The following is a 27,916-nucleotide window of genomic DNA, read 5'->3' as shown; positions in this document are numbered from 1 at the left end:
TTCAAAAATTTAACAATATAAGAAAAGCCTTCAAAATTTTGCAATAATCTTTGATAAAAATCAAGAAATTTGATAAAAATTAATTTCTTGATTGATAAAAATTATTGATTTTTCTTCCTAAATTCAATACATGAATTTTCCATGCTCTCATACCACTGTTACAAGACCAAGAGAGTTTATTAATCCATAATTTAATAAATAACAAAAATAAACTATAGATTCCATAGCATAACTCAAGAGCATAAAATCAAAGAACACAAGATTGGGTGCAACATCCCCCCCTCATGCCTGTAGCTCCACTTCCATGACATGAGTATTTTGAGAATTGTATTCAATAAATAGCCCAAGGAGCTATTAATAGTTGTGTGTACAAAATTGGTCTTGCTTTTTCCACTTCTACAAAAATAGCTCAAACACTAGAGCTTGTTCACACACTAGGTGTAAATAATCAAAACTCTTCTAACCTATGTGCTAGAAATATAGCAATGCCATGCACAAGCGTGCATAAATAATATGTACAAATATTTGGCACATGGCCAACAAAAATAATAACCTCATGCTCATTCGTACATATAATAACCTTGTACACATTCGCACATGGAACAACCCCGTGTACATTCGCATATTCCAATAAGCCGATTTCTTCACACCCTAAATCAAGCATATTTTTCTACGATTATTAAGCATCAACAATATGATAAAATATATACATGTAACAGTCAACTATCCTCAGTTGTTGTGTAAAAGAAAATGCTACAACAATAACATTAGGCTCGTTTTGCTATCGATGTTATAACCTACAACATGAGGCTGATTAGGCATGGCTCAGAGGTTCCTATTGACGTGAAATACCACAAACAGACTCAGAGGTTCATTGACCGAGCATGGCTCAAAGACAAAGGCATGGCTTAGAAGCTCGGGTGAACATGGACTACAAAATGACAAAACTCGTGCAACACCTAAATTGGTGACCCTCGCACTCATCATCAAATCACAAATAATAATATAAAATGATATAATATAGACAAGATCCCTTATGTGCGACACACGCATTGCTAGGTCACCTATTTCTATAAACATATCCCAATTAATTGCCCTTCTCTACAATTAATCCCAATATGAAACGTTGATAGGCACAAACACAACATATATTCACCACTTGTTTTACTACGATGAGAGTATCATTATACGCATCATCTAGCATGGTGTGAGTTACCACTTGTTACACTCCAATGAGCATGGCACATCAATTGCATAAACCACTTGTTTCACTTTGACCATGTACAGTTGTCTAGCATAGTCCACTTGTTTCACTTTGACCACAATACAGTTGTCAAGCATGGCACTACTTGTTGTTACACCTCAACACCTTACACCCATCAAGCATGGTCTCAAACTATGCCAATACCACTAGGTAATCAATGTTTAATGTGGAGTCACCCATGATACTAATTCACTAGGATGGCATACTAGATTCCGGGCGTCCCCGTACAACTAAAGGGTCCATGGACATTATGTAACAAGGTTTAAGATGGCATTAACACTAGAAGCTAGGGTGATTGCAAAAATGGATATATGCAAATGCAAATAGGGTAAAAAAGAATAAACCCTTCCTAGCATGCACACACTACACTTCATTCACTTTCATGTCATAGGTTTACCAACACAACACATGTGCATCCGCAAACCCAAGGTTTAAAATAACAACTTGATTGCCTGTTTCTAGGACACAAATTTACTTAGTGGGCCCAACATAGTGGTGGGGAATGCATGCACATTTGTGATATGTAATTCTTATGAACCAATTGGAATGCAATTTAACTACTATAAAGTTTAATCGATTCTTTATGTTTCATTGATCCAAATTATCTTTATGTTTCCTTTGAGAGTTTATGAATTGACAAGAAAGCACGTACTTCATTACATAGGCCATTACACAACCTTTCCATTATGTTGACTGTATTATGTACATCATTCAAGTTCGCTTTTTTAATACTTTATAGTATTATGTTGATTTGAATCTTTATCGCATTTAAGTATCCTTTAATACTTTGATGCATGCATAAGCATTTTCTTTATTGTTCTTATTGAATCTTTATCGCATTTAAGTATCCTTTAATACTTTGATGCATGCATAAGCATTTTCTTTATTGTTCTTATTGAATTTAAAAAAAGCCTAACATGCTTAAGTAAGCATGCCATTTTTGTAAAAGTGTAGTCTTCTCCTCCATGTTGATGTTGAATTGTGTATATCTAGTTATGTGAAGCTATTGTCAAGTAAAAGTGCAATCTTATCTCCTCCATGTTAATAATGAATTGTGTATATCTAGTAAATACTTTGTGAAGCCATTGTATTTGAATGATATCCATGCATCTTTTAGTCATCTTGAGTTAGCCCCCCCCTTTAGGGATGTTTAAGTACCTAGAGTCCCTCGTATATTCATTATTTGAGCTTAGCCCCAATATGTAACATATAAATGTTGATTGTCTTGAAATAGTAACTCTATATGTTCATTATCTAAGACAAGTTTTGATATTGAGAAAAATCAAGGGTGCCACAAGCCCTAAACCCATCCAAAGCATATTATACTCTTTGCATGTAGAAACAACTATTGTTGTGTACGATGAGGGAGTTACCCATACTCGTTTCGGCCTTTAAATTTCATAGATTTCATGTACGGCACAGCTAGCAAGTATTGTTCATGTGGGGCACATCTAGCTACAAGTGTTTTGTTTGTGTCTTAATATTGTTTTTATTTTTTTATTTTTTTATAGCTACCCCAAAAAGCCAGATACTCCTAAAGAGAGAGAGAGAGAGAGTCATAAGTAGTAGTGGTAATATGAATTCTTTCTCCTTAATATGCAGTTTGTGTCGCCTATTTTGATGCTTTAGAGCATTTTGAAGTCCATGGGATCTTCGGTTAACCCATGAATATGCACTTGTATTGTTAACCCATGAATATGCACTTGTATTGTTAATTTTAGTAGCATGTCAATTTCTTAAGATGGCAAGGCCACCACTTTTTCATCTTAGAGTTGTTGAGATATCGAGCTCGTCTAGTGAGGCGGTGGACACTGATGACCCGCCTGGGGGATAGGCCCCACACTTACACCACTGGCATGGTTGGTGAGATCATGGGAGATATGCGGCCAGTGGGATGACAGGCTGTGTGACAGCCACTCTAGAGACTGGCATAGTTATAGCGCCAGCTCATTTAGTCGGGTTTACACTATGTGTATATATTGGTTGAGTACCTTTCATATTACGAGTACTCTTATCTTTGTATATGGTGTGTTGAGTGTTGAGTAGAGAAGAAGAAGATTTTTAGCCTCTCACCTTGTGTGTTCTCTATTAGGGTTTTGTGAGTGTGTGTGTGTGCTTGCAAGAGCTCAAGCTCTCTTCCCCCCCTACATCTTTTCATGGTATCAGAGCCTGGTTCGTGCTAAGGGCTGAGCTGCAAGCAAGAGAACTACAGGAAGCGGTACGAGGGTAAGAGCTTCAACTACTCTTCCCTATTTGTGTTGGTGACTACACCCTTGTCGGGAGCTCTACGGGAGGCACCGGCAAACGATCTCTGATTGAGGAGCTTTCTTCGCGGGAGTAAAGCTATAGGGCAACTATATTGTCCTATTAGACTAAATTTTCTGAGCCAAAAACGCGTTTCGGGCGCGTCTGGACCTCCGTTTTTCAGAAAGCAGGCGATTTCGAGCACTGCGGGTAAGTCATCGATTCTCTGCAGAACTCTGTTTTAAGAACTGCAGGAAGACAGATTGACTATGCAGACATTGTGGGTGCTACAAAGAGGTCTACAGTTGCCATTGGGTGTATGTATGCACATTGAAGTCATTGGTTGTGACATTTGAGAGTACTACAGTACCGCTGCAAAAAATACAGCAGTTGTGCAGGAAAAACCAGAGTGCAGTTTCTGGTAAAATTGTGTGTTTGGCAAGATGTCTAATGATGGCATAACACAGATTGTGGCTGAGAAGCTGGATAAGAATAACTTCCATGCTTGGAGGTTCAGGTTGACGAATTTCCTGATGGGAAAAGGCTATTGGGACTACATAGAAGGTGAGCATGAAGAGACACCGGAGATACCGGCCGACTGCTGCAGATGTGAAAGAGTTTAAAGACTGGAACCAAGGAGCCAGGAAGGTTATGTATTGGCTCTCCATTAGTATACAGGACACCATGATTGGGCACATTCAGGATGCCAAGTCCCCCAAGGAGGCGTAGGACACCTTGGTAAAGCTCTATGAAACAAATACCAAGGCACGCAAGATACAGTTGAAGAATGAACTTCATACTGTGGAGAAAAAGAGCATGTCTGTGAATGACTATGGGTTGAAGATAAAGGGTATTGTGGAATCCCTTGCATCTATTGGTGTGTCAGTAGATGATGATGATAAGGTGGAGGTCTGTCTACGTGGTCTCGGGCCACAATACAAGGCGTTCAAGACGTCTATTCAGACTCGGGAAAACATTCCCAACTTTACAGATTTGGTGTCTATGCTGATTATCGAAGAGAAGAGCTTGGGTGAAGACCAACAGTCTTTACAAAGCAAAAACAGTTCAGAGCAACAGGCTTTCTACACGAGTTCAGGAAGAGGACGAGGTAGAGGAGGCCGTGGATGCGGTCAAGGAGGTGGCCGAACAGGTAATCAGAATTATGGCCAACAGCAGCAACAACAGTCCCAGAATCAACAACAACAACAACAACACGCAGGTGGAAGAGGCAAATTCAGAGGTAGGGGGAGTCAAAGAGGCCGTGGAAATTGGCAAAGGCAATAAAAATGATGCACGTGAATGCTATTATTGTGTGGTAAGCCTGGACATGTGCAGGCAGAATGTTATAAGAAGCAGGCTGACATGCAAAATGGGAAAGTGCAGCAAAACAACTATGCATCCTCAAGCAGAAATAATGAGGATAATGAAAGGTTGTTTGTTATGCAGCATGAATGCCATGTCTGAAAATGTTGAAGCAGCACAAAAAGATAATGTATGGTATGTGGATTCAGGCGCTTCGAACCACATGACGAGTCATGGGGAGTGGTTCAAGGAGATGAAAAACCCGGAAAGACCAGGTTTTGTGGAAACAGGGGATGACATTGCTCATCCAATTGCCCACGTTGGAGATGTGCCATTGTCTATGCAGGATGGCAAAGTGAAGTACTTTGCAGATGTACTTCATGTACCGAACATAACAAAGAATCTGGTTTCAGTTGGCCAGATGATTGAGCAGGGTTTGCAGGTTCGGTTTAACCCTGATGGGTGTTATGTTGAAGATTTCAAAGACAAGTGCAGGTTGGTTGCAAAAGGCAACAGAGTGGGCAGAATGTTTACGTTGAATGTAGACATGCCAGATGATTGAGCAGTTGGCCAGATGATTGAGCAGGGTTTGCAGGTTCGGTTTAACCCTGATGGGTGTTATGTTGAAGATTTCAAAGACAAGTGCAGGTTGGTTGCAAAAGGCAACAGAGTGGGCAGAATGTTTACGTTGAATGTAGACATGCCTGAAATGAGTGCTGCGATGTTTGCAAATGGTTCAGGAATTGTTGCAGACACAGACATTTGGCATAAAAGGATTGGACATGTAAATGTGTAGAGATTGAAGTCTATGCAGACAAAAGGAATTGTGACAGGGCTGCCAAAATTTAAAGTGGAAGGTATGCAGAAAATATGTGAAGCATGCCAATTTGGGAAGCAAACAAAGCATGTGTTTCCACGTAACAGATATGTGAGCAGAAATGCACTAAATGTTGTGCATTCAGATGTATGGGGTCCTACGAAGACCATATCTATGGGAGGCTGCACGTATTATGTGACTTTCATTGATGACCACACAAGGAAAGTGTGGGTATATTTCATGAAGGAGAAGAGTGAGGTGTTCACTCACTTTCAGAATTTCAGAGTTTTGGTTGAAAAGCAAACAGGGAAATATGTAAAGTGCCTAAGGTCAGATGGAGGGGGAGAGTACTTCTCCAATGAGTTCTCTGAATTTTTGAAGAAGAATGGTATTCGGAGACAGTTTACATGCAGATACACTCCGCAGCAAAATGGAGTTACTGAGCGAAAAAATAAGCACATTGCTGAGATTGCGCGAGCATTGATGGAAGAGAAGAATATGCCGCATTGCTATTGGGCTGAGGCTGTTTCTACAGCAGTATACATCATGAACAGGACTCCAACTGCAGCCATACATGATGTAACTCCAGAGGAGAGGTTTACTGGTAGAAAACCAGATTTGTCTCATCTGAAAGTCTTTGGATGCATTGCATATGTGCATGTGCCAAATGAGCTGAGAACTAAGCTAGATCCGAAAGCTGAAAAATGTGTGTTTATTGGATATTCCCTTGAGCAAAAGGGATACAGGTGTTATAACCCTGCTACATGTGAGTTGAGGGTAAGCAGGGATGTTGTCTTTGATGAGATGAGCAGCTTGTATGCTGCCGAAAAAGAAGCTGTCGGGGCTTATGTGAGTGGAAGTGTGGTTGCACAGAATGCAGGTCAGCAATCACAGTCTTTGAGTGGACCAGGAGAGTCCTCATCTACTGGGTCTGTTGATAGACCATGGAGTGGCAGGCTGCTTCATAATACCAGTCCTGCAAATGTGATTAGTACATCACGTAAAGGAAAAGAGAAAGTGGTTGAGCCCCTTGGTATGCCTGACATTTTTGCAGGTCATTCTCATGTTGATGGAGAGTCTAATGGCTCAGATATGAGCCTTGATGAGGAGCTTGGGATCCCAGCTATGAGAACACCTGGTGTAAAGAAGGCTATGGAAGCCATGAATGAGAAGCTGCGAAGATCTGGGAGAGTGAAAAATCTTGTGCAGAGATTTACCTATGATGGTTATGTGGTACATCACTATGCATATATGGCAAAGGTTGTGTAGGATGTTGAGCCCACATGCATTGATGAGGCTGTTGGAAATGTGTATTGGGAGAAAGCCATGGATGAGGAGATGGATGCACTATATGGAAATGAAACTTGGGATTTAGTGCAATTGCCTGAAGGCAAGAAAGCCATTGGATGCAAGTGGGTGTACAAAGTTAAACATAACAGTGATGGAAGCATAAACAGGTACAAGGCTAGATTGGTAGCCAAAGGATATGCCAGACATATGGGATTGATTATGAGGAAACTTTCAGCCCAGTTGCTAAGATGGCAACGGTGAGAGTTGTGATAGCAGTGGCTGCGTCAAAGCAATGGTCTTTACATTAGATGGATGTAAAGAATGCATTCTTGCATGGGGATTTGCAAGAAGAGGTGTATATGTTGCAGCCACCTGGTTATGAGGATGTGGGTCACCCCGAGCATGTTTGCAGGTTGAAGAAAGCCTTGTATGGCTTAAAGCAAGCACCAAGAGTATGGTCTGACAAGATTTCTGAATATCTTGTCACTATTGGTTTTCATGTAGCCAATGCAGATTTCTCATTGTATGTGAGACATCGTGATAGAGGAGTTGTGCTTGTTGTCATCTATGTAGATGACTTGATCATTACGGGGGACCATGATGCAGAGATATTTGTGTAACGATCTTGCTAAGACAGAAGTTTGAGATGAAGGATCTGGGGGAGCTCAGATATTTCTTGGGCATTGAGGTGATTAGGTCATCACATGGTATTGGATTACTCAGTATGGCTTGGACATGTTGTCCAAGTATGGTATGACAGGCTATAAGCCTATTTCTGTGCCATTGGAACAGAATGGCAAGTTGAGTGCAGATTCAGGAGAGATCTTGGAGGATCCTACTATGTATAGGCGCATAGTAGGAAGCTTGATCTATATGACGATCACCAGACCAGATTTGAGCTATGCTGTTGGGTTGGTGAGTCAGTTTATGCAGGTTCCAGGGAAACCACATTTGGATGCAGTGAGACGCATACTGAGGTATGTGAAGTCTACTTTGCATTGTGGACTATTCTATGAGACTGGACAGAGATATGTGTACAAGGGTACACAGATGCTGATTGGGCTGGTAGTATCTCAGATAGAAGATCTACCAGCCCAGTGGATTCATGTTTTCTTTGGGGAGTGCTGCTGTGACTTGGAGCAGCAAGAAGCAGCCTATGGTTGCTCTATCTAGTACAGAGGCCGAGTACAGAGGAGCTGCTATGGCAGCATGTGAGGTAGCTTGGTTGAGAAAGCTACTTGCAGATTTGGGTCTATCAGTGGATAGACAAGTTGTCATTTTTTGTGACAACATTAGCAGTATACAGTTGGCTAGGAACCCAGTCTTTCATGCTCGTACGAAGCACATAGAGGTCCACTACCACTTCGTCAGAGAGAAGGTCTTGGCAGGAGATCTTGACCTTGTTTATGTCAGCATAGAGGATCAGGTAGCTGACATCTTCACCAAAGCATTGGGTACAGAGAAGCTCCGCAGATTCAGGGCTTCGCTTGGTGTACATGAGATGGAGTTGAGCTCGAGGGGGAGTGTTGAGATATCGAGCTCGTCTAGTGAGGCGGTGGACACTGATGACCCGCCTGGGGGATAGGCCCCACACTTACATCACTGGCATGGTTGGTGAGATCATGGGAGATATGCGGCCAGTGGGATGACAGGCTGTGTGACAGCCACTCTAGAGACTGGCATAGTTATAACGCCAGCTCATTTAGTCGGGTTCACACTATAGAGAACGCCCCACACTTACACCACTGGCATGGTTGGTGAGATCATGGGAGATATGCGGCCAGTGGGATGACAGGCTGTGTGACGCCAGCTCATTTAGTCGGGTTCACACTATAGAGAACCCGTGTATGTATTGGTTGAGTACCTTTCATATTATCAGTACTTTTATCTTTGTATATGGTGTGTTGAGTGTTGAGTAGAGAAGAAGAAGATTTTCAGCCTCTCACCTTGTGTGTTCGCTATTAGGGTTTTGTGAGTGTGTGTGTGTGCTTGCAAGAGCTCAAGCTCTCTTCCCCCCTGCATCTTTTCAAGAGTGGGTTTGAAAAAGATTGTTCCATCTAGGCAACCATAAATTGGTGTCAATATTTTCAACGATATGGCAACATGTTGGCCCATGGAGAGTGCTATGTTTGCTTGCTAAAATAGATGCATGAACAACAATGAATGGACATCATAGAGCTCAAATGGCATGGTAACTAGAATGGCTCATTACCAGGCAGCATCACTCGTGAATGTGGAAGATACCACTGTGGTTTAAGAAGAGGGGTTAAAACGTCTTCATTTTTTACCTATTTCATGCCAAAAGAAAGTTGTGTACGTATTGTGTTGTGTGTTTTGATGCCATAGAGTGTTCGAAGTCCATTAATTACTTGTTTACTCCATAAAGATGCTTCTTAATGCTATCCTTTTGCATCATTAGCAAGGTCACCAAATTGTTATATTAGAGTGGGTCTTAGGTGTTAAAAAGGTATATCATGTTAGGTGCTAGCTCAAATGGAAGAATGCAAAGAAAGCCATGTATGTGCTAGCAAAAAGAGATAAGACGATAAGTTATTTTAATTCACACACGATACATCATTTGCCTCAAGCACCGACAAGGCATCTATTTGCCTCAAACGCTACTAGGGCAAGGCAAATGCTTTGTACGGCTTCCGTGAGCGCATGGTGTTCAGGAATTAGCCTGGGCCACTTAGAGCCCACGAGTGGGTTAATTCACTTGGCTCATTTTAGCCAGGAAGAGACGTTGAAAACTATGTAGAGAGAGGGGTAGAGAGACATAGTTGCTCTTGAGCATGAAACTAATCATCTTGCTTTTTATTCTTTTGGTTGCTTTTTTGATGTGCTCCTTGCAATTCCTATAAATATTCTTGATTATTATTTTTATGCTAGTTGTTCTCTCTTTACCAAGGTAGCTACCATGAACATGGCATTCGAAAATGGCTCCTTGAGGCAGAGGCCATGAATCTGACGTAACAATATAATCCTTGCACACTTTAGAGTCCTCAAATTGTATAACATGACTTTAGCATATAATCCTTGCACACATTAGAGTCCTCAAATTGTATAGAGGCAATGAACATGGCTTGTATGTGTTGCAAGCAACACTCTAGAGTCCTTAAAGTCTTTCAAGGTTACTTCAAGGCGTCACAATTTGAAGGATTGTATTTTGGCTCATATATATTCAACCTTCCCACACTGGTAGCAGAGCAATAGAATCTACACATTCCCATGGTGGAAAGTGATGGCATCTAATTTCAGAACCCTCTTGGGCATTTTTTTAAAAAAAAGGAGATTTTTTTAAAATAGTTAAATAGTAATTGGATGACATATGCAGGAAATTCTTTTTCAAAAAACCATTTTGCCGTGAGAAAGATTCGTGTAAGGATCACTCAAAAAAAAGTATTTATTTGTTTGTTTGCAGCCCGATTAATTATCTCGAGTCGCATCGCTACTTACATTTCACTGTACGTTTCATTTGCCACTGCCGAACTCGGCCATAGCTGGGGGGAAGGGGGGAGCTGCATCAAAACAGTAGATCTAACTGCTCCCTTCTGGTCGAGCGTCTCTCTCTCTCTCTCTCTCTCTCTCTCTCTTTCTCTCTCTCTCTTTGGGGTATTCGTCTTCCTCCATTTTTCCCATTCGCGGGTTTTCATCTCGTCATAGCTGCTGCAAAGGGCAAAAGACTGCTCCAGAGAAATCCGGCTGCACCCCCGCCATGGCTGAACATGGATAATAGGATCTTTGATGCAGCCGCTCGACCGCCTGCATCCTCTTGAGAGCTGATCCGACCATCGCTTGGCAAACTAGACCTTGTGACTCGAAACTCCGAGATCTCACATAGTTTGACAGAACGCAGAAACTCAGGGTCATTCCGTCTCGTACTGAAATCATTGAGACAGCAGTAGCTGTGCTGGTGAAGACAGTGCTATTCAAGTTCTCCCCTGTTTTACACGACCTAGGCCAGAACCAGGATTTCATACAGTTGGGAAAATGGAGAATCTAATACAGTTAGCGGAGTCCATGCGCCAAGCGTCGGCACTTCTTTCAGATGAAGATCCTGACGACTCGACAAAACAGGCTTCTGGTTTTCTCTGTGTAGTGGCTCTCGGCAATGTTGTATGTTCTCAAACCATTGCTTGTTTACTGGCATCTATCAAAGTAATGTTTTGTGATCCTATTTATCTTTTCCAATGTTACAAGCTAAGTGATCTTTTGTAGCTCCTCAACAACATCACCAATTACCATTGATTTATGGCATGTAATATTGATTGAAGCTATGCGATCTTATGTGCCATTAAGTGGTGATTTTATCCTCAGCTTTCAATAATGGTCACGTATTTTCATGGGATCTCATGTACTCCCTTGGTAACATTGCCAATATTTAATCCTCTTGTGTGCCTCTTCGTGATTTAATCTTATGTGATCTCGTGTGCCTCTTGGTAACATGCCCATTGGGTAACAATGATACAATCTTATGTGATGTTATGCACCCCCTTGGTAACATCGCCAACGATTAATGGCTCGTTAATTAAATGTGACCATTGCTTCATGTCATTTATTGATCTATTGCCATATGATCTTTCCAACATTTTTGGAAGCATCGTTCACTGATGAAAATTATGCATTCTTATGCATGTTGTCTGTAGCATTATCAATGAGATAGGGGTCTCTAATTTGCAAGAATTGAAGTTCTAGTTTTTAAATAACTTGTTCATTTGAACTTTATTGACAGGGTGCCGGGAAATCAGCAGTGCTCAACAGCCTAATAGGTCATCCTGTGCTGGTATGTATTTTATTTAGCTAAGATGAGGTGGCGACACTCCCTCCATGATCAAAAACAGATGGTAGTGACAGCGTATTGCTTTTTTTGAAAACTACAAATCTCAGTGATGGCACTCTTTGAGCTAAATGTGCGGATGCGTGAGACACGTCTTCAACTCTATTGCAGGCATCCTCATCCTGCTGCAATGCTAATACTGGGTTTTGGGATGGTTTGCAGCCAACCGGAGAAAATGGTGCAACAAGAGCACCCATTGTTATCGACATGGAGCGTGATGACTCTATAACCAGTAGAGGGTTGGTTGTACAGATTGAAAACAAATCACAACAAGTTTCTGCAAGTAAGCATCAACATGTGACTCTTGCAATCACTAGGTATGCCTTGGGTGTATGAATAGATGATTAGGGGTGCAAGGCAGCAACAATTTTTCGTAGCTTTTGTTGTAGGTGGCACAGTGGCTGAAGTCAACAATAAGGCCGGTGTCAAGAGCAGCCACAAAGATGACTGACAAGTACAATGGCTGTGGCTGCAAATTCACTATTTACCCTGCTTGTGCTCTTGTGCATTTTCACAGACCAAGAACTTTGCAGTTGTTTGTTGCCTCTGGTCTGTCACCACCATTTAGTTGTGTCCGCTGAGGAGTGCAGGCTGCTGCAACTGATGATTTTGGGCTTTTTGATTGCTGATCGGACACAGGTGGGCTGTGCTTGGTTCAAGGGATGATGGAGTGTTGAGTTATGGAGGATAAGGGCTGTGTCCCTTACTCTACCGCTGGTTGGCCAAGATGGCCAATATTTAGGTCTTCTAGACCTTAATTACGGGGTTTCACACCTATTTGCCTAGCCCCCCACTTTTGGCCACTTGGGTGGGCCCCAGGGCCATCATACCTGTTCCAAAAACCTATGTTTGGGCGTGCACTGGCTGATTTGCTCCCTCATGGTAATGTCCCACTCTTTCACCTGTGAGTAGTCAGTGCCGCATGCCATCTTGCGTGCAATTTGGTCCCTGGCTTGTATTAGAATTTGTGCATCTCATGTGTTGAGTGGGACCTTGGCCTTTGTATTAGGTTGGACATTTATCTCATGTATTTTCTCATTTATGCTAGTCATGGGGATTTCCAGGTCGGGGGCTGCTGTCGGCCTGCTCCTCGCAGCTACACTCCTTATATAAAGGCCTCCCCTCCTCTCACTTGTCATTCAACAATCCATTCACAGGCACATTGCTCTACACTATCTGCTGGCTGGTATTGCCATTGTAAAGCCTCATGCTACATAATATGATGTTCATTGTCTGATATCTCTCTCTCTCTCTCTCCCATGTTTTGCTTCCGCATTGTGTAACTTTGTCACTATCAGTCACTTACGTACTGGCTTCCACATGGCGATCCTCCTTCTTGCAAGAAGGTTTGCGGTTTTTTGGAGTAGAGGTACCTGCGTTTTTTTTTCATCAACCTGCTGTGTTTCTTCAAGGCGGTTGCGTGTTCTCCTTGCATTGTAAAGCCTCATGCTACACAATATGATGTTCATTGTCTAATGTGTACTCTCTCCCATGTTTTGCTTCCACATTGTGTGAATTTATCAGCTTGCTCATTCTCATTGGCTTGTTGCTGTGAGGCACTGGCTAACCCATCCTATGCATGCACCGAACTACCCCATGCAAACCCTAATTCCTCACAGTTACTCAAGGAACACAATGAGGGCTCACAATGCTCTGTATACATGTCCCCATATTGTCTTGGCACATGCATTTGAGTTAGCCTTTGCTTCAAAGTAAGAAAATTCATTTTCTATCAAGTTAATCATACTTGATAATGAATGAACCTATATTAGTTGTAGAATGTATCACGTCATATGCAAAATCAGCCTGTAGAATACAGCCTTTCCTATTTCGTTGCTTCTTGGAGACAAACCTTTTCAACATATCTCGCACAGTTTGATTAACTTATGAGCTCCATAATGACCCGTGGAAGACTTGCCATTTTAGTCACCGACAATATCCAAACTTTTGGGGAGTTTGTTGGTAGAGATGTGGGTATAATGTTATCATGCCATGCACCCATAGTAGTTAGAGGGTTGTTTGAAACGGGCTTCCTAAAAGTTTCAAACGCGTTTCAAATGGGTTTCGTAGAATCAGACCAAAGTTTCCTACCTACAGGTTTTTGCATGTACAAAATTTCAAATATATTCTGTATAAAATATGTAAAAATAACATTGAATGCATAGAATACATGGAAACATCAATTTGAAGCCTACATGTAAGTTGTAACAATTTACACAGAGAGAAACGTCTTTATCAAAATAGTCACAATTTTTAGACGTTGGATGTGGGGAAAAAAAAACAAGGTAAAAAAAATGCATGAAAGAAACACGTGGAAACGTTTCAGAAATGTTTCCAAGTTTCCTACCCTGAAGGAAACGTGTTTCTTGGTAACTATGCATCCACCACCAATATAGGTACTCCTTTGGTGCTTGTAACAGGAACACCTTACCTTAGCATAGTGATTGTTTTTTTTTTTTCTCAGGCTCTTTGTCAACTCATTTGTTCATCTATCACGTTAATAATCATACTTGAGAATGAACCTAGATTAGTTGTAGAATGTATCACGTCATATGCAAACTCAACCTATAGAATACAGCCTTTTCTATTTCGTTGCTTCTTGGAGACAAACCTTTTCAACATATCCTCCACAGTTTGATTAACTTATGAGCTCCATAATGACCTGTGGAAGACTTGCCATTTTAGTCACCGACAATATGCAAACTTTTAGGGAGTTTATTGGTAGAGATGTGAGCATAATGTTATCATGCCATGCACCACCAATGATAGGTACTCCCTTGGTGCTATACCACGCCCCACAGTAGCCACCTATACCTCAGCCACAGGAGCCTCGACCTACCACAGCTAGCTTCTTTACCCACTCGATGGTACAAGAAACTATCGGTCGCCTACAGCATGGATGGGCCGCCGACCATATGGGCCTGCAGGGTGAGCATCTCATATATGCAGTAGATTCTTTGGCTCCTTTTCTTGCACACCTGTTTAACAGGGCACTAGCAGGGGTTTGCCTGCGGAGTGGATGATGCACACCATTGTGCCGATTCACAAAACAGGGGATATGCTCGATCCGAGCAACTACAGAACGGTTATGGTTGGCCACGTGCTGGCCAAACTCTATGGTGCAGTGTTGGAGCAAGAGCTAAGCTTATATGCTGAGCGAGTAGGTTTACGCTCATCAGGGCAGGTAGACTTCAGGAGAGCTTTCTCTACCACTGACCGTGTATTCACTTTGAGATGTATGATTGATCAGGCCAGAGTGAGGAAGAGAAAGCTCTATTGCTGCTTTGTGGATTTCCGCAAGGCATTTGACACGGTACCACGAGAGAGGCTCTTTCAGCGCCTGCAGTCTCTTGGCATACCAGCAGATATGACATGGGGCATCTATGCATTATATGAGCAGGTTTTTGGGCGAGTCAGATGTCGAGGAGGTATGTTCGAGACTATTGCTAGCACCATTGGTGTGAAGCAAGGATGCCCACTTTCCCCCACTCTATTTGGGTTATACATTGATGAGGTGGTTGACTTCATTACACGGGGAGGCGGAGATGGAGTTGATTTAGCAGGTACCTCAGTACATATTATGCTTTATGCTGATGATATTGTATTAGTGTCTGAGTCTCCAGGTGGTCTACAGCAGCATCTACATGCACTCCATGATTTCTGCACACAGAGGGGTCTTACTGTGAACCTTGGGAAAACCAAGGTTATGGTCTTTCATACATCGAGACAAGGCAGGAGTCAGCTGACATTCACTCTCGCAGGACGCGAGGTGGAGGTGGTGACATCATACGTGTACCTAGAGGTTACCTTCTCTGCAGCAGCCACACGTTTCACCATGGGTTCAACAGCGAGAGCTAGATTGACATGGGGATATGCAGCATTGGCTATGCTAGAGAGACAGTGCCACTAGGCGCATTTTCAGGAGCCCCGGACGAAGGGGTGGCTATTTGACACATTAGTCACACCGGCATTGATGTATGGAGCAGCGGTATGGGCGCCACGCCTTGCTACCCATTGGTGGACACAGATAGAGAGACCACAGGTCCTCATGATGGCACGCATGATACGCAGCAAACCGTCAGTACCTCATGATATTATCCGAGCAGAGTTTGCTGCGCCTCCTATGATGGTAGAGGCCATATTTCAGACTATGCTTGCTAGACAGATTCAGAGAGATGCCACAGGACAGATTGTCATACAGAGCTTTTGAGGCATCTAGATTCTAGACAGCTGGCTGAGGCAGGAGACGGAGGATCATGGTATGCACAGGTCACACATTGGTTCTCACAGCATGGCCTAGACATGGATCATCTACCACCATTCCAGTATGACAGGGATGCACCACATATCCGTCTCTCTCATAGTGAGAGGAACAGAGTATTGAGACAGGACCTATGGCAGCTCTATACATGAGAGACATGGATATCGCCTACACAGCCTCTTCCACCGAAGATGCTATACTACAGAGATCACTTCATGAGTATCACTGATGATGGATTTATAGAGAGGCCTAGATACATGGAGGGCTATTTACCACACGGCTTCCGAGTGGCTATTGGTTAGCTTAGAGTTTCATCACATCGATTGGAGATGGAGTAGCACGGATCCCCCGAGAGGAGAGGGTATGCAGATTGTGCAGAGAGGAGGTGGAGAGTGAGGAGCATTATGTATGCAGATGCAGAGCATATATAGCCATCAGAGAGAGAGATCCCATTTTATTCAGAGAGCCACATTCCCTATGCCAGATCTTTGAGGCAGCAGACCATCGCATACTGGGGAGATTCATTCTAGACATACAGCGCCACAGAGAGACATCATTACAGGCTCAGACAGCTCCAGAGGGGGGATGACAGACACAGATTACTACATTTTTTCAGAGATCCATCCCACTCCCAGCCCCTACATGGCAGGGAATTACTCTCCAGAGAGCAGAGACACTCAGAGCCCGCAGGAGACAGAGGACACATGGCTTTCGGACACCACGCCTATACCAGAGAGAGATGACAGAGATCAGAGCTCAGTTTCACAAAGAGGGTGCGGAGCGACTGGCTCGCTTCAGAGCACATCCAGGCATGTTCTTCAGGGAGCTGTGGACCATTTTGTACCCCCAGTATGGTAGAGGATGGATCTAGCTAGGTTGCATATCATGATTGTATACTCCATGCATATATCTTTGCATTCTCCTAGTAGCAGAGCTCCATCCCCTTCACCACTCATTGTACTTATTGCACACCCAGATTTAGCTTTTTAGTTCAGTACTATTTCATTTTGTTGGGATGACAGAGGATACCCCACACAGGTACACTGATTTGTCTCATAGGCCGAGTTCGGTCTTTTTGAAGACGTTAATAAAATCTTTCTTTCTTTCTTTCTTTCTCTCTCTCTCTCTCTCTTCCGGCAGGCCAAGCGAAGGCTACTCCCTCCTCTCTCACCTGGTGTACTGAAGCACCCGACGACGACAACTCCCACTGGGTGGACTGAAGCGGAAGCCCTCAACTCTCTCTCTCTCTCTCTCTCTCTGTCTCTCTCTCTCACATTTGACGGACTGAAACAAGGCATCGTTGTCTCTTCCCCTCTTTGGACTGATAGAGCAAGTACCTGTCTGAATGTCACGTGCATCCCGCACTTGGATGCCACGTAGACATATCTGAACAAGGTGTAGGACCTCGGGTGGAAAACTGGTCCCATGTGAGCCCAGTTTGGGACGAGTCAGCCAGTGTTCCACTCCATTCATCCGAGGTCAGGTGTGCATTGTCTTGCGCATGCGTCCAAGGTCAGGTGTGCATTGACCTGCACATGAAGCAGTGCCAGTCCGCGTTGTGAGTCTCCCTCTGGAATGATGTTAGTTGCTTTGTATGTTTGGTCTACGACCAGATGTCAGACAAATGTGTAGATGTAGGTGTGCGTTAGGTATGGGCATGGGGAAGGCTATGGGCCACCCCAAGGGGGCGCCTTGCCCACCAGCCCTAGTATGGGCTGGGCAGGCTGTCAGCCAGCCTAAGGGGCATGGCCAGGCAGCCGACAGGGCCTTTGGGCCAGCCCAGCCAGGCGGCCAGGCCAAGAGGCTGCTAAGCAGCTAGTCGGCCCTGCCCAGGGGCTTCGCAGCAGCCTGCTCAGGCCTGGACAGCAGCCCACAAGGCGGCCAGGCCAGTACAGAATTTTCAGTGTGAAAATGTTGGCATTTATTAGCATTGAATGCTAATTTCACTAGTCGTGGGTCTTTTCAGCAAACCGACCATAGTCACAAGGGAACGGGAACATTTTGGGGAACGGATGACTGTTTGGAACGGGTACGAAAAGCTTGAATAAAAGGGAACGGAATCGGGAAATGTGTTTATAAATTTACTTTATATATCTGTAAATGCTTTGGAAAGAGGCATAGTAAAGAAAGAACCTCAAACCATCTCAGTAGTGGCCATGATAATGCATAGATGTGTTCTACATGATACATAGTTCACTTATATTTCTTACATGGTCTGCGGTGCCATTTTGGAACGGGAACGGGAACGGCTATCTCTATGGAACGCGTTCCCCCGTTCCAAGAGCTTGGAACGACGTTCCCTTGTGACTATGAAACCGACGCCTGATAAACCAGCCGACCAGGTCTAGGAAAGGGTATAAAAACCCAAGGCATATTTCAGTCCAATCCATCTCATAATTCACAAGGTGCTGAAGCTACTCAAGGGCCAGGACAGCCAAGGGAGAAGCTAACGCAAGGGTGAAGGATTGAAGGTCAAGGGCAGAGATCCATCTCAGCCAAGGAGGTTCAGGTTCAGTCTTTTATTTCAGATTTTGCATCATTCTAATAAAAACAAATACACCATTCGTGGTGGGGACCCGTCACCCTACGGAGGGTATTCGGGACCCAATACTGTGTCCTCTTCTCCCTCTCTCTCTCTCTCTCTCTCTCTCTATCTTTCTTGCACATCTATTTTCAGTTTTGTGCGTTATTCTCGTCGTGAAACGTTTGCTGATTTCTGAGCATTGAAGTTACTGATCTCCCCCGAAGCTTCCACATGTTACACCGAACCAGCCTGTGTGCAACATGATTAATGCTCTGTACAGCAAGTACCTGCTCGAACCAGCCTGTGTGCAACATGGTTAATGCTACGTACAACAAGTACCTGCTCGAACCAGCTTGTGTGCAACATGGTTAATGCTCTGTACAGCAAGTACCTGTCCAAACCAGCCTATACCTGATTTTTCGAATCAACTAGTTGGCTGAACTGTTCGGCTCCATGTGGAATGGCAATGGTTCATTCATACAGTAAAAACCAAGTTTTCTCCCCTCTTGTCTAGCAAGAATTTTGTGCAAGTTAATCCTCTTTGCAAATGTTCCTTCCCTCTCTCTTTCCCCTAGTGGATCTCTTGTTGAGGATGCAAGAGCCAATGTGCTAGAGGACAGGACAAAAGATCGGGATTGAAGCTGGGAGTGTTTCTCTAGGAGAACCGGCTTTCCTATCACCGTGATTGAGCACTTTGCCAGGTGTTACTACGGGAGTGCCTATTTGTGCACGGTCCCGGAACACCTGTTTCGTGCAAGTCTTCAGCCGAGGAAAGGTGAGGATTGCTTTAGATTGGACTTCATCAGTAGAATTCTTCACCGACACATACATTGTTTTGGTTTTTGTATTCTCTCCATGTTTTGGACAAACTGGCTCTTAGGCCTCTAAAACTTGTAACCAACAAATACTCCAAGAAATACATCTTGTATTGAGGGGGGGGGGGGGAGTAAGCCCTTTCTGGCTCGAGTGGTGGTGTCAAGTTGTTTATTGTCATTTTTAGATTTGTGGATGCTTGTGCTGTTCATTAATTATCAAGGTTAAGTGATCTAAGTTGTGCACTCGTTTTTCGATTGTGGTTGGTCTCTCGTGGGGAGGAGTTGCATCGCCCACCTTCGTGTCTTTCACCAAAGGCCACCAACCCTTGCCTATGAGAGCATACCGCGCTTGGACTTGCCAAGTGTGTCAATGACATATGTATCTTTCGACATGATGATGTGGAGATAGGAGAGGTCTTACCACTTGCCTTATAGAATTGCAAGAGCAGTGTCTAGCTCCTTTACAAACCGGTTGTCCCAACACGAGAGATGAAAAAACAAGCTTAATTATTGCAAAAGCAAATGCTTATGGAAAAACACAATAAAGAATCGCATATGAACGCTTCTCCCCAAGTCAACCCATTACCTTATGGTCCTATACAAGGGCCCAACAATGTGAAGGTGGTACTGGACAAAGCGTCAGTGTAAAGGTGGCGCTGGACAAAACGTAATTTGAAGGCGCCTCAGGTCAGCCGGACACAAACAAGCAGCTTCGCCTCAAGTCAGCTGAACACCAACGAGCATCACTTGGGAGTTGACAACTGTATGCAGCTCAAGCCGCCTCCCTTGTTGCAACTAGCCATGCGTTGCAGGAGTTGTGTGCGTCCAACTTTCTGTAGTAGACAAGTCGGTGTCGTTTACAGAGACAATAGGCAGGTCAGTTCTATTGCAAAGACATTAGGCGAAGCAAAGCCTCAGACAGCGTGAGACAACAAAGACAAGGCGGTAGTGCGCTAGCTGGGAGTTGATGCCCGGCTAGTGGGCAGTGTACACAGATGCACCTGGTAGGGCAGCAATGCGTAGGTGGATAACTTTAGCTATCGAGCAGCAAGAAAAAAAACAAGAAGCCGTCACGTTGCAGAACAACTGGCTCTGATACCATGCTACAAGAAGTGGATGAGCACAAGGGAAGTAACACTAGATAAGGATTACGTGAGCCATGTAGCAAAAAGCTTATCAATTGCTTTAGCTAAAATAAGACTTACAAAATGCCTTTCTCCTCTCAAACAATATCGAGAGAGAGTTGATCCCTTTATAGCTTCTAGGCTAGTGTTACATTGCGCATCATTCCCAAAGATGGCTCAATGAGGGCTGTCCAGAAATTGCAGGTTATACACAGTGATGTACGAGGTCCGATGTAGACACCATCTATGGAAGGATGCCTCTACTTTGGCACGTTCCTTGTTGCTTTCCAAATTTAGCCGAGTCTATGCTATGAAGGCAAAATTAGAGGTGTTCATGTGCATTAGGCACTTTCAGCACATGGATGAAAAAGTGCTAGGTTACAAAGTGAAGACCCTTCATATAGATAGAGGTACATGTCGAAAGAGTTTAATGGGTACTCGTTAGAAAGGTTCATTCAACACCAATGTATTGTGCCTTGTACACGTTGTATCGGAGAGAGAGAATAGGTCTCTCATGGAGATGGTATGTTGCATGGTTAAAGGCAAGGATTTGCCTCATATTTTTTGGTTGAAGGCAGTTATGTGTGCCACTTACGTGCTAAACAGATGTCCCACCAAGACCTTGTAGATAGTTGTCTCTTGTGAAGCTTGGAATGGTAAGAGCTTTTGTCTCCCATTGGCATGTTTTTGGTTGTCTTGCTTATGTTCTTGTGTTTGAGTAACAACGCAATAAGTTGGATGATAAGGCGGTAAAATGCATTTTTGTGGGATACAGCTTAGAAAGCAAAGGGTATAGACTCTACCATCCGGTCTCAACGTGGATTTTGGTGAGTAGAGATGTTGTCTTTGTTGAGAACTCAGTTTAGTCCATGCTTTTATGCAAAAAATAGAAAAATGTATGCTTAGAGAACATCTTTGATACACTCCTACCTTTGTACAATGCCGGGCAGCCATATGTGGAGCAAATGAATGCTCATCAAGGTGTTGTGAATTAGTCCATACCGGTTGAAAATCTGCTCGAATTTTAGGCCACAGATCAGCCTAATGATGAGAAAATTATGGATCATTGAGAGGTTAGCCATACAGGCAACCAAGAGTAGCCAAAATGGTTGGTGCAAACATTGTGGGATAGCAAATTAGCTACTCCTCTGCCAAGCAGGACATTTGTAGATTCTCATCATGCATCTTATTTTTTTGTGGATCATGCTCTCATTACAATGAAGAGGAACCTTTTTCCTTTGAGGAAGCACATGAAAATGATTATTAGATGCAGGCCTTGCAGGATGAGTACGACTCAATCCTCAAGAATGTGTTGGCTTTTGATTTCATCGCCTGCATCTCTCCTTGTTGTTGTGTTAGCAGCTCCTATCGCAGCTATATCCCACATGAAGGTTTCGGCCTTCTCAACTTTCCTATATGGGGTAGTTCGCCCCATGCTCTCTCTCATCCCCCACTTATGGTGGACACTGGGATCAGGGGTGGGGACTCGGGAGACCATCATTGGCCAAGCTGGGTCTCTGTTCTTTCCGCATCATTGGAGGTTCTCTTGGGGACTCTTCTGCGTTTCTTACATGGTATTAGAGCATGTTCGGCTCTTGGGCTCTGTCTTGGATTTGCTCTTGCTTAGCGTCGTTCGGGCGTCTCATTCTAGGGGGGGTGTTGGCGTTTCATTTCGTCGCCTGCCTCTCTCCTCGTTGCCACGTCAGCAATAGCTATCACATCTATACCCCACATGTTTCTGCCTTCTTAGCCCTTCTATATAGGGCATTTCGTCCCATGGTTTCCCTCATCTCCCACTTATGGTGGACACTAGGATCAAGGGTAGGGAGACCATCATCGGGGCCAAGCTAGGTCTCCGTCCTTTTCGCATCACTGGCGGTTCTCGTGGGTGGCTCTTTTGTGTTTCCTTCAAAATGATGCTTGGTATTTGGCAGATTTGCCTTATGGTAAAAAGCCCATTGGTATGAAGTGGGTTTTTAAGCTTAAGCGTAAAGCTAATAGTAGCGTTGACTGCTACAAGATAAGGCTTGTTGCAAAGGGTTATGCCCAGGAGAAGGGCATAGATTATGATGAGACCTTTGCACCCATGTGTCATGTGCATCCCGCACTTGGATGCCACGTAGACGTATCTGTACAGAACGTGGACTTGGGATGGAAAACTGGTCCCATGTGAGCCCAGTCCAGGACGAGTCAGCCAAGGTTCCATTCCAGTTGTTCGAGGTCAGGTGTGCACAAATGTACGCATATAATCCACTTTTGGCTTTCGGCTATACCAAGCCTCAAATGGTGTTATGGTTTTCAAGCTTTTGTTGGACACCTGTTCAACACGTGAGTTGCACACATTATAGCTTCCATGCAAAAATTGTGAGGCAACTTTTGTGCCTTCACCATGCATCTTGCCATCTACATGAGAGATCTATTTTTCCTCTCAACTACACCATTCTTCTGTGGTGTATAAGGCACAGTACATTGGTGTTTGATGCCCTTTTGAAGCATATAATTCTTGAATGCATTTGACATGTATTCTCCACCTCTATCTGAGTGGAGTGTTTGGACTTTACATCCACACATATTTTCAGCCATTGCTACAAAGTGTCGAAAGCACGTAAACACCTTTGCTTTTGCTTTCAAGGGGTAAACCCAAGCAAACATGGAGTATTCATCAATGAATGTGACGAAATAAAGTATGGATGGTGTCCGCATTGGACCACATACATCACTGTGTAAAAGCTGTAATTTTCTTTCTGCTCTAACAGCTCCATCCTTGAGAAATGGATTTTGATGCATCTTTCCCAAAATACACCCCACATACATGTCTTGTTGGAGACTCAAGAGGCGGCATATTATCAACCATATGATGCCTCTGCAAAAGCATCAAACTCCGAAAATTTACATGCCCAAAATGTGCATGTCATAGCTCTGCATCATGCATAGCAGGAGTGTGGGCAGCCACTGTATTTGCATCATAAGTACGCTTGTCATAGCTGTCCAGCTTATACAAGCCTTTGTATCATGTTCCAGAAGTGACTATTTCATAACCCTTCGATGGGTCTTTTACCAAACACTTCCCATCTTCAAATTCAATCTTTAAACCTTGGTCGTTTATGGCTGAGACGGAGAGCAAATTTTTCTTTATCCCTGGAATATACAACACATTTTTCATACATATATTGGCACCATTGGCTCCAACATGTATGACATTGCCAATTCCCTTTACTAGATATGTGGTATGATCTGCACATGATACAGTGCGGCCATTTGAAGCATAAACCAAGTACTGAAATACATCTTTGCATCATGAAGTGATGTGGCTTGAAGCACCACTATCAAAATACCATGATACATTCCGTCTGTCAGATGCAATGAAAGACATATCATTGACTGAAGCACTTGGTGTGTCACTAGTGCATATGACCAAAAAAGTGTACTCTTCTTGAATTACATTAGCCGATTGCTGTGCTTTGTCATCAGAAGAGTCTGCTAGGTGAGTGGCGGCAGCTGGGTGCTAGGAGGACAAAAGCGATGACGGTGGTTCGCTCTCCACTAGTGCCGCCACAGCAGGGCGACGACGGACGCATGCGCTGTCGGACGGACTAGGTTTGGGTGTCAGAAGCTGCTCGACGCACGGAATGGGGCTTGGCTGCTACCGACGGACGAAACCTTCATGGTCGACGGAAACTCACAGTCAACGGACTAGCTGTGCTGGGCAGATTTCAACAACAAAATTCCACAGGCAGCCCCCAACTCTCATACCAATTGTTGGTGTTGGACTCACACACTCATACACACAGAATAAGAAGCGCACACAGAAATGAGAGAGAGAGAGAGAGAGAGAGAGAGAGAGAGAGAGAGATTTTATAAACGTCTTCCAAAAGACCGAACTCGGCCTATGAGACAAATCGGTGTACCTATATGGGGTATCCTCTGTCATCCCAACAAAATGAAAAATACTGAACTAAAAAGCTGAATCTGGGTGTGCAATAAGTACAATGAGTGGGGGAGGGGATGGAGCTCTACTACTAGGAGAATGCAAAGCTATATGCATGGAGTATACAATCATGATATGCAACCTAGCTAGTTCCATCCTGTACCATACTCGGGGTATAAAATGGTATACATCAATGAAGGGGGTCCACAGCTCCGTGAAGAATATGCTTGGGTCTGCTCTGAAGCGAGCCAGTCGCTCCGCATCCTCTCTGTGAAACTGATCTCTGATCTCTGTCATCTCTCTCTGGTATAGGCGTGGTGTCCGAAAGCCAAGTGTTCTCTGTCTCCTGCGGGCTCTGAGTGTCTCTGCTCTCTGGAGAGTAATTCCCTGCCGTGTAGGGGCTGGGAGTGGGATGGATCTCTGAAAAAATGTAGTAATCTGTGTCTGTCATCCCCCCTCTGGAGCTGTCTGAGCCTGTAATGATGTCTCTCTGTGGCGCTGTATGTCTAGAATGAATCTCCCCAGTATGCGATGGTCTGCTGCCTCAAAGATCTGGCATAGGGAATGTGGCTCTCTGAATAAAATGGGATATCTCTCTTTGATGGCTGTATATGCTCTGCATCTGCATACATAATGCTCCTCACTCTCCACCTCCTCTCTGCACAATCTGCATACCCTCTCCTCTCGGGGGATCCGTGCTACTCCATCTCCAATCGATGTGATGAAACTCTAAGCTGACCAATAGCCACTCGGAAGCCGTGTGGTAAATAGCCCTCCATGTATCTAGGCCTCTCTATAAATCCATCATCAGTGATACTCATGAAGTGATCTCTGTAGTATAGCATCTTCGGTGGAAGAGGCTGTGTAGGCGATATCCATGTCTCTCATGTATAGAGCTGCCATAGGTCCTGTCTCAATACTCTGTTCCTCTCACTATGAGAGAGACGGATATGTGGTGCATCCCTGTCATACTGGAATGGTGGTAGATGATCCATGTCTAGGCCATGCTGTGAGAACCAATGTGTGACCTGTGCATACCATGATCCTCTGTCTCCTGCCTCAGCCAGCTGTCTAGATGCCTCAAAAGCTCTGTATGACAATCTGTCCTGTGGCATCTCTCTGAATCTGTCTAGCAGGCATACAGTCTGGAATATGGCCTCTACCATCATAGGAGGCGCAACAAACTATGCTCGGATAATGTCATGAGGTACTGACGCTTTGTTGCGTATCATGCGTGCCATCATGAGGGCCTGTGGTCTCTCTATCTGTGTCCACCAATGGGTAGCAAGGCCTGGCGCCCATACCGCTGCTCCATACATCAGTGCCGGTGTGACTAATGTGTCAGATAGCCACCCCTTCGTCCGGGGCTCCTGAAAATGTGCCTGGTGGCACTGTCTCTCTAGCATAGCCAATGCTGCATATCCCCGTGTCAATCTCGCTTTGGCTGTTGAACCCATGGTGAAGCGTGTGGCTGCTGCAGAGAAGGTAACCCCTAGGTACAGGTATTGTGTCACCTCCTCCACCTGGCATCCTGCGAGAGTGAATTTCAGCTGACTCCTGCCCTGTGTCGATGTATGAAAGACCATAACCTTGGTTTTCCCAAGGTTCACAGTAAGACCCCTCTGTGTGCAGAAATCATCGAGTGCATGTAGATGCTGTTGTAGACCACCTGGAGACTCAGACACTAATACAATATCATCAGCATAAAGCATAATATGTACTGAGGTACCTGCTAAATCAACTCCATCTCCGCCTCCCCGTGTAATGAAGTCAGCCACCTCATCAATGTATAACCCAAATAGCGTGGGGGAAAGTGGGCATCCTTGCTTCACACCAATGGTGCTAGCAATAGTCTTGGACATACCTACTAGACATCTGACTCGCCCAGAAACCTGCGCATATAATGCATAGATGTCCCATGTCATATCTGCTGGTATGCCAAGAGACTGCAGGCGCTGAAAGAGCCTCTCTCGTGGTATCGTGTCAAATGCCTTGCGGAAATCCACAAAGCAGCAATAGAGCTTTCTCTTCCTCACTCTGGCCTGATCAATCATACATCTCAAAGTGAATACTGTTGGGGTAAAGGCATAATGCCCACCCTTATAGTGTGTACAAGCCCATAAGTTATAGTACATAGTACACTTAGTACTTTTAATGTACTAAGTGCACTATGTGTACTAGTGCAATATACATGTGTGATAGGGGAGTCACACACTCATTGATTGATGAGTTGACTTATCCCCACAACTCTCTCTCTCTCTCTCCCTTGCTTCTTTGTGTATGTCTCCCATGAATGAACTCTAAACCCTAATTCAGGTTCCTTCTCCCATCAACTGGTATCAGAGCCAACACTTCCAACTGGTGGTGTCGAATTTGCTGTAGAGGAGAAGAAGGTTCAAGCGCTGATTTTTTCTCTCTCTGCTGAGTGTTGAACGCTGGGCTGTCTGCGTGAAGCGAAGGCTACACACAAATCGGCTGTGGTAGCTAAGCGTTCAAGCGCTACTAGGAGATAAGAGCATATGGAGCTGGCTATCACACCATAGGCGGGCGTCAGCACTAGGCGAAGGCAGCAGCGTTGGCGAACACTGAAGGTGGGCGGAAACACGAAGGCAGCGTTGCGTTGGTCGACGGCTATCACGTGTAGCGCTTTTGGGGTTCGCAGCTGTTCTGTGCGCCGGCTCTTCTAATCGCCGTTTTGTGCGCATGCTGGTCTGCCCGCCCGTGCCATGCCTGCCGCCTGTGCCCATCAGCCGCCTCTGCAGTAGTCGCAGGTGCCACGTGGCAGCGCCACATCACCTGGACGGGCTGCGCTGACTGGGCTATGGCTGCGTAGGTCTTCTACAAGTAAACTGAAGGCTACTAGTCGTAGGCAGCCTGCAGCGTGGGTGTACAGCCAGGTAACCTCTGCATCAACCTCAACAGCACATTATCCTCGTAATGCAAGTGGGCAGCAGCAGTCTGTTGTAGTTGCTGAAACGGAGCCCTGTGGAGCATACAACCAGCAACCAGCAACGAGTCAGCAAGAAGAGCCCCCCCCCTTTCACCTGCAAGTATCAGAAATCAACACACAAGTCAGGATCAATCAAAATCGACTCCTGCAAACCTCAAATTCAGCCCGAAAATCAAAAAAATCAGAGGTATTTTGCTTCAATTTTGGGAATTTCTCATAAATTCAATTAATTGAGCAGGTACAGGTGCATAATTGCTCAATTTTTGAGCAAAATTGGCAAAATTGGGTGACATTGGTCACATCCCACGTCAATTGGCAGGAAATCGGTGACATTGGTCACATTTGCAATCAATTGGCAGTAAATTGGGCATTGAAATTTGGGGCTTTTAATGTATTTGTGCAATTAAGCATTCATACATGCTGTATGATGTAAGAAATCGCACATTCGGGCAAAATTGCAGCAAATTGCAGTGCAAATCAAGGGGCTTTTGTGCCGATTGGATTGATTTGCGTGCAGGCAATCGCATTTGATGCTGTGGATAATGTGTTGATGTCTTACA

The 27,916-nt window shown here is 44.2% G+C and overlaps 1 protein-coding gene across 3 annotated transcripts in view; it reads left to right on the top strand.

Moving 5' to 3' along the window:
• Positions 1–10,323: 10,323 nt before the first annotated feature.
• LOC147620307 (dynamin-2A-like) overlaps positions 10,324–27,916 on the top strand; it is a 112,718-nt gene continuing 95,125 nt past the window's right edge. For 2 of the 3 annotated variants that reach the window (XM_086772503.1, XM_086772502.1), the window contains exons 1-3: positions 10,324–11,033; positions 11,650–11,700; positions 11,917–12,037. In XM_086772503.1, coding sequence (XP_086628629.1) covers positions 10,908–11,033; positions 11,650–11,700; positions 11,917–12,037 — 298 coding nt within the window. In that variant the 5' untranslated portion in view covers positions 10,324–10,907. Of the gene's footprint in view, positions 11,034–11,649; positions 11,828–11,916; positions 12,038–27,916 lie in introns of those variants that run through there. The other variant, XM_086772504.1, reaches the window with a different exon arrangement.

Source organism: Cibotium barometz, chromosome 32 (genome assembly GCF_041138505.1).
Source record: "Cibotium barometz isolate CiBa-2024 chromosome 32, ASM4113850v1, whole genome shotgun sequence".
Classification (NCBI taxonomy): domain Eukaryota; kingdom Viridiplantae; phylum Streptophyta; class Polypodiopsida; order Cyatheales; family Cibotiaceae; genus Cibotium; species Cibotium barometz.
This window is presented reverse-complemented; position numbering and strand designations above follow the sequence as displayed.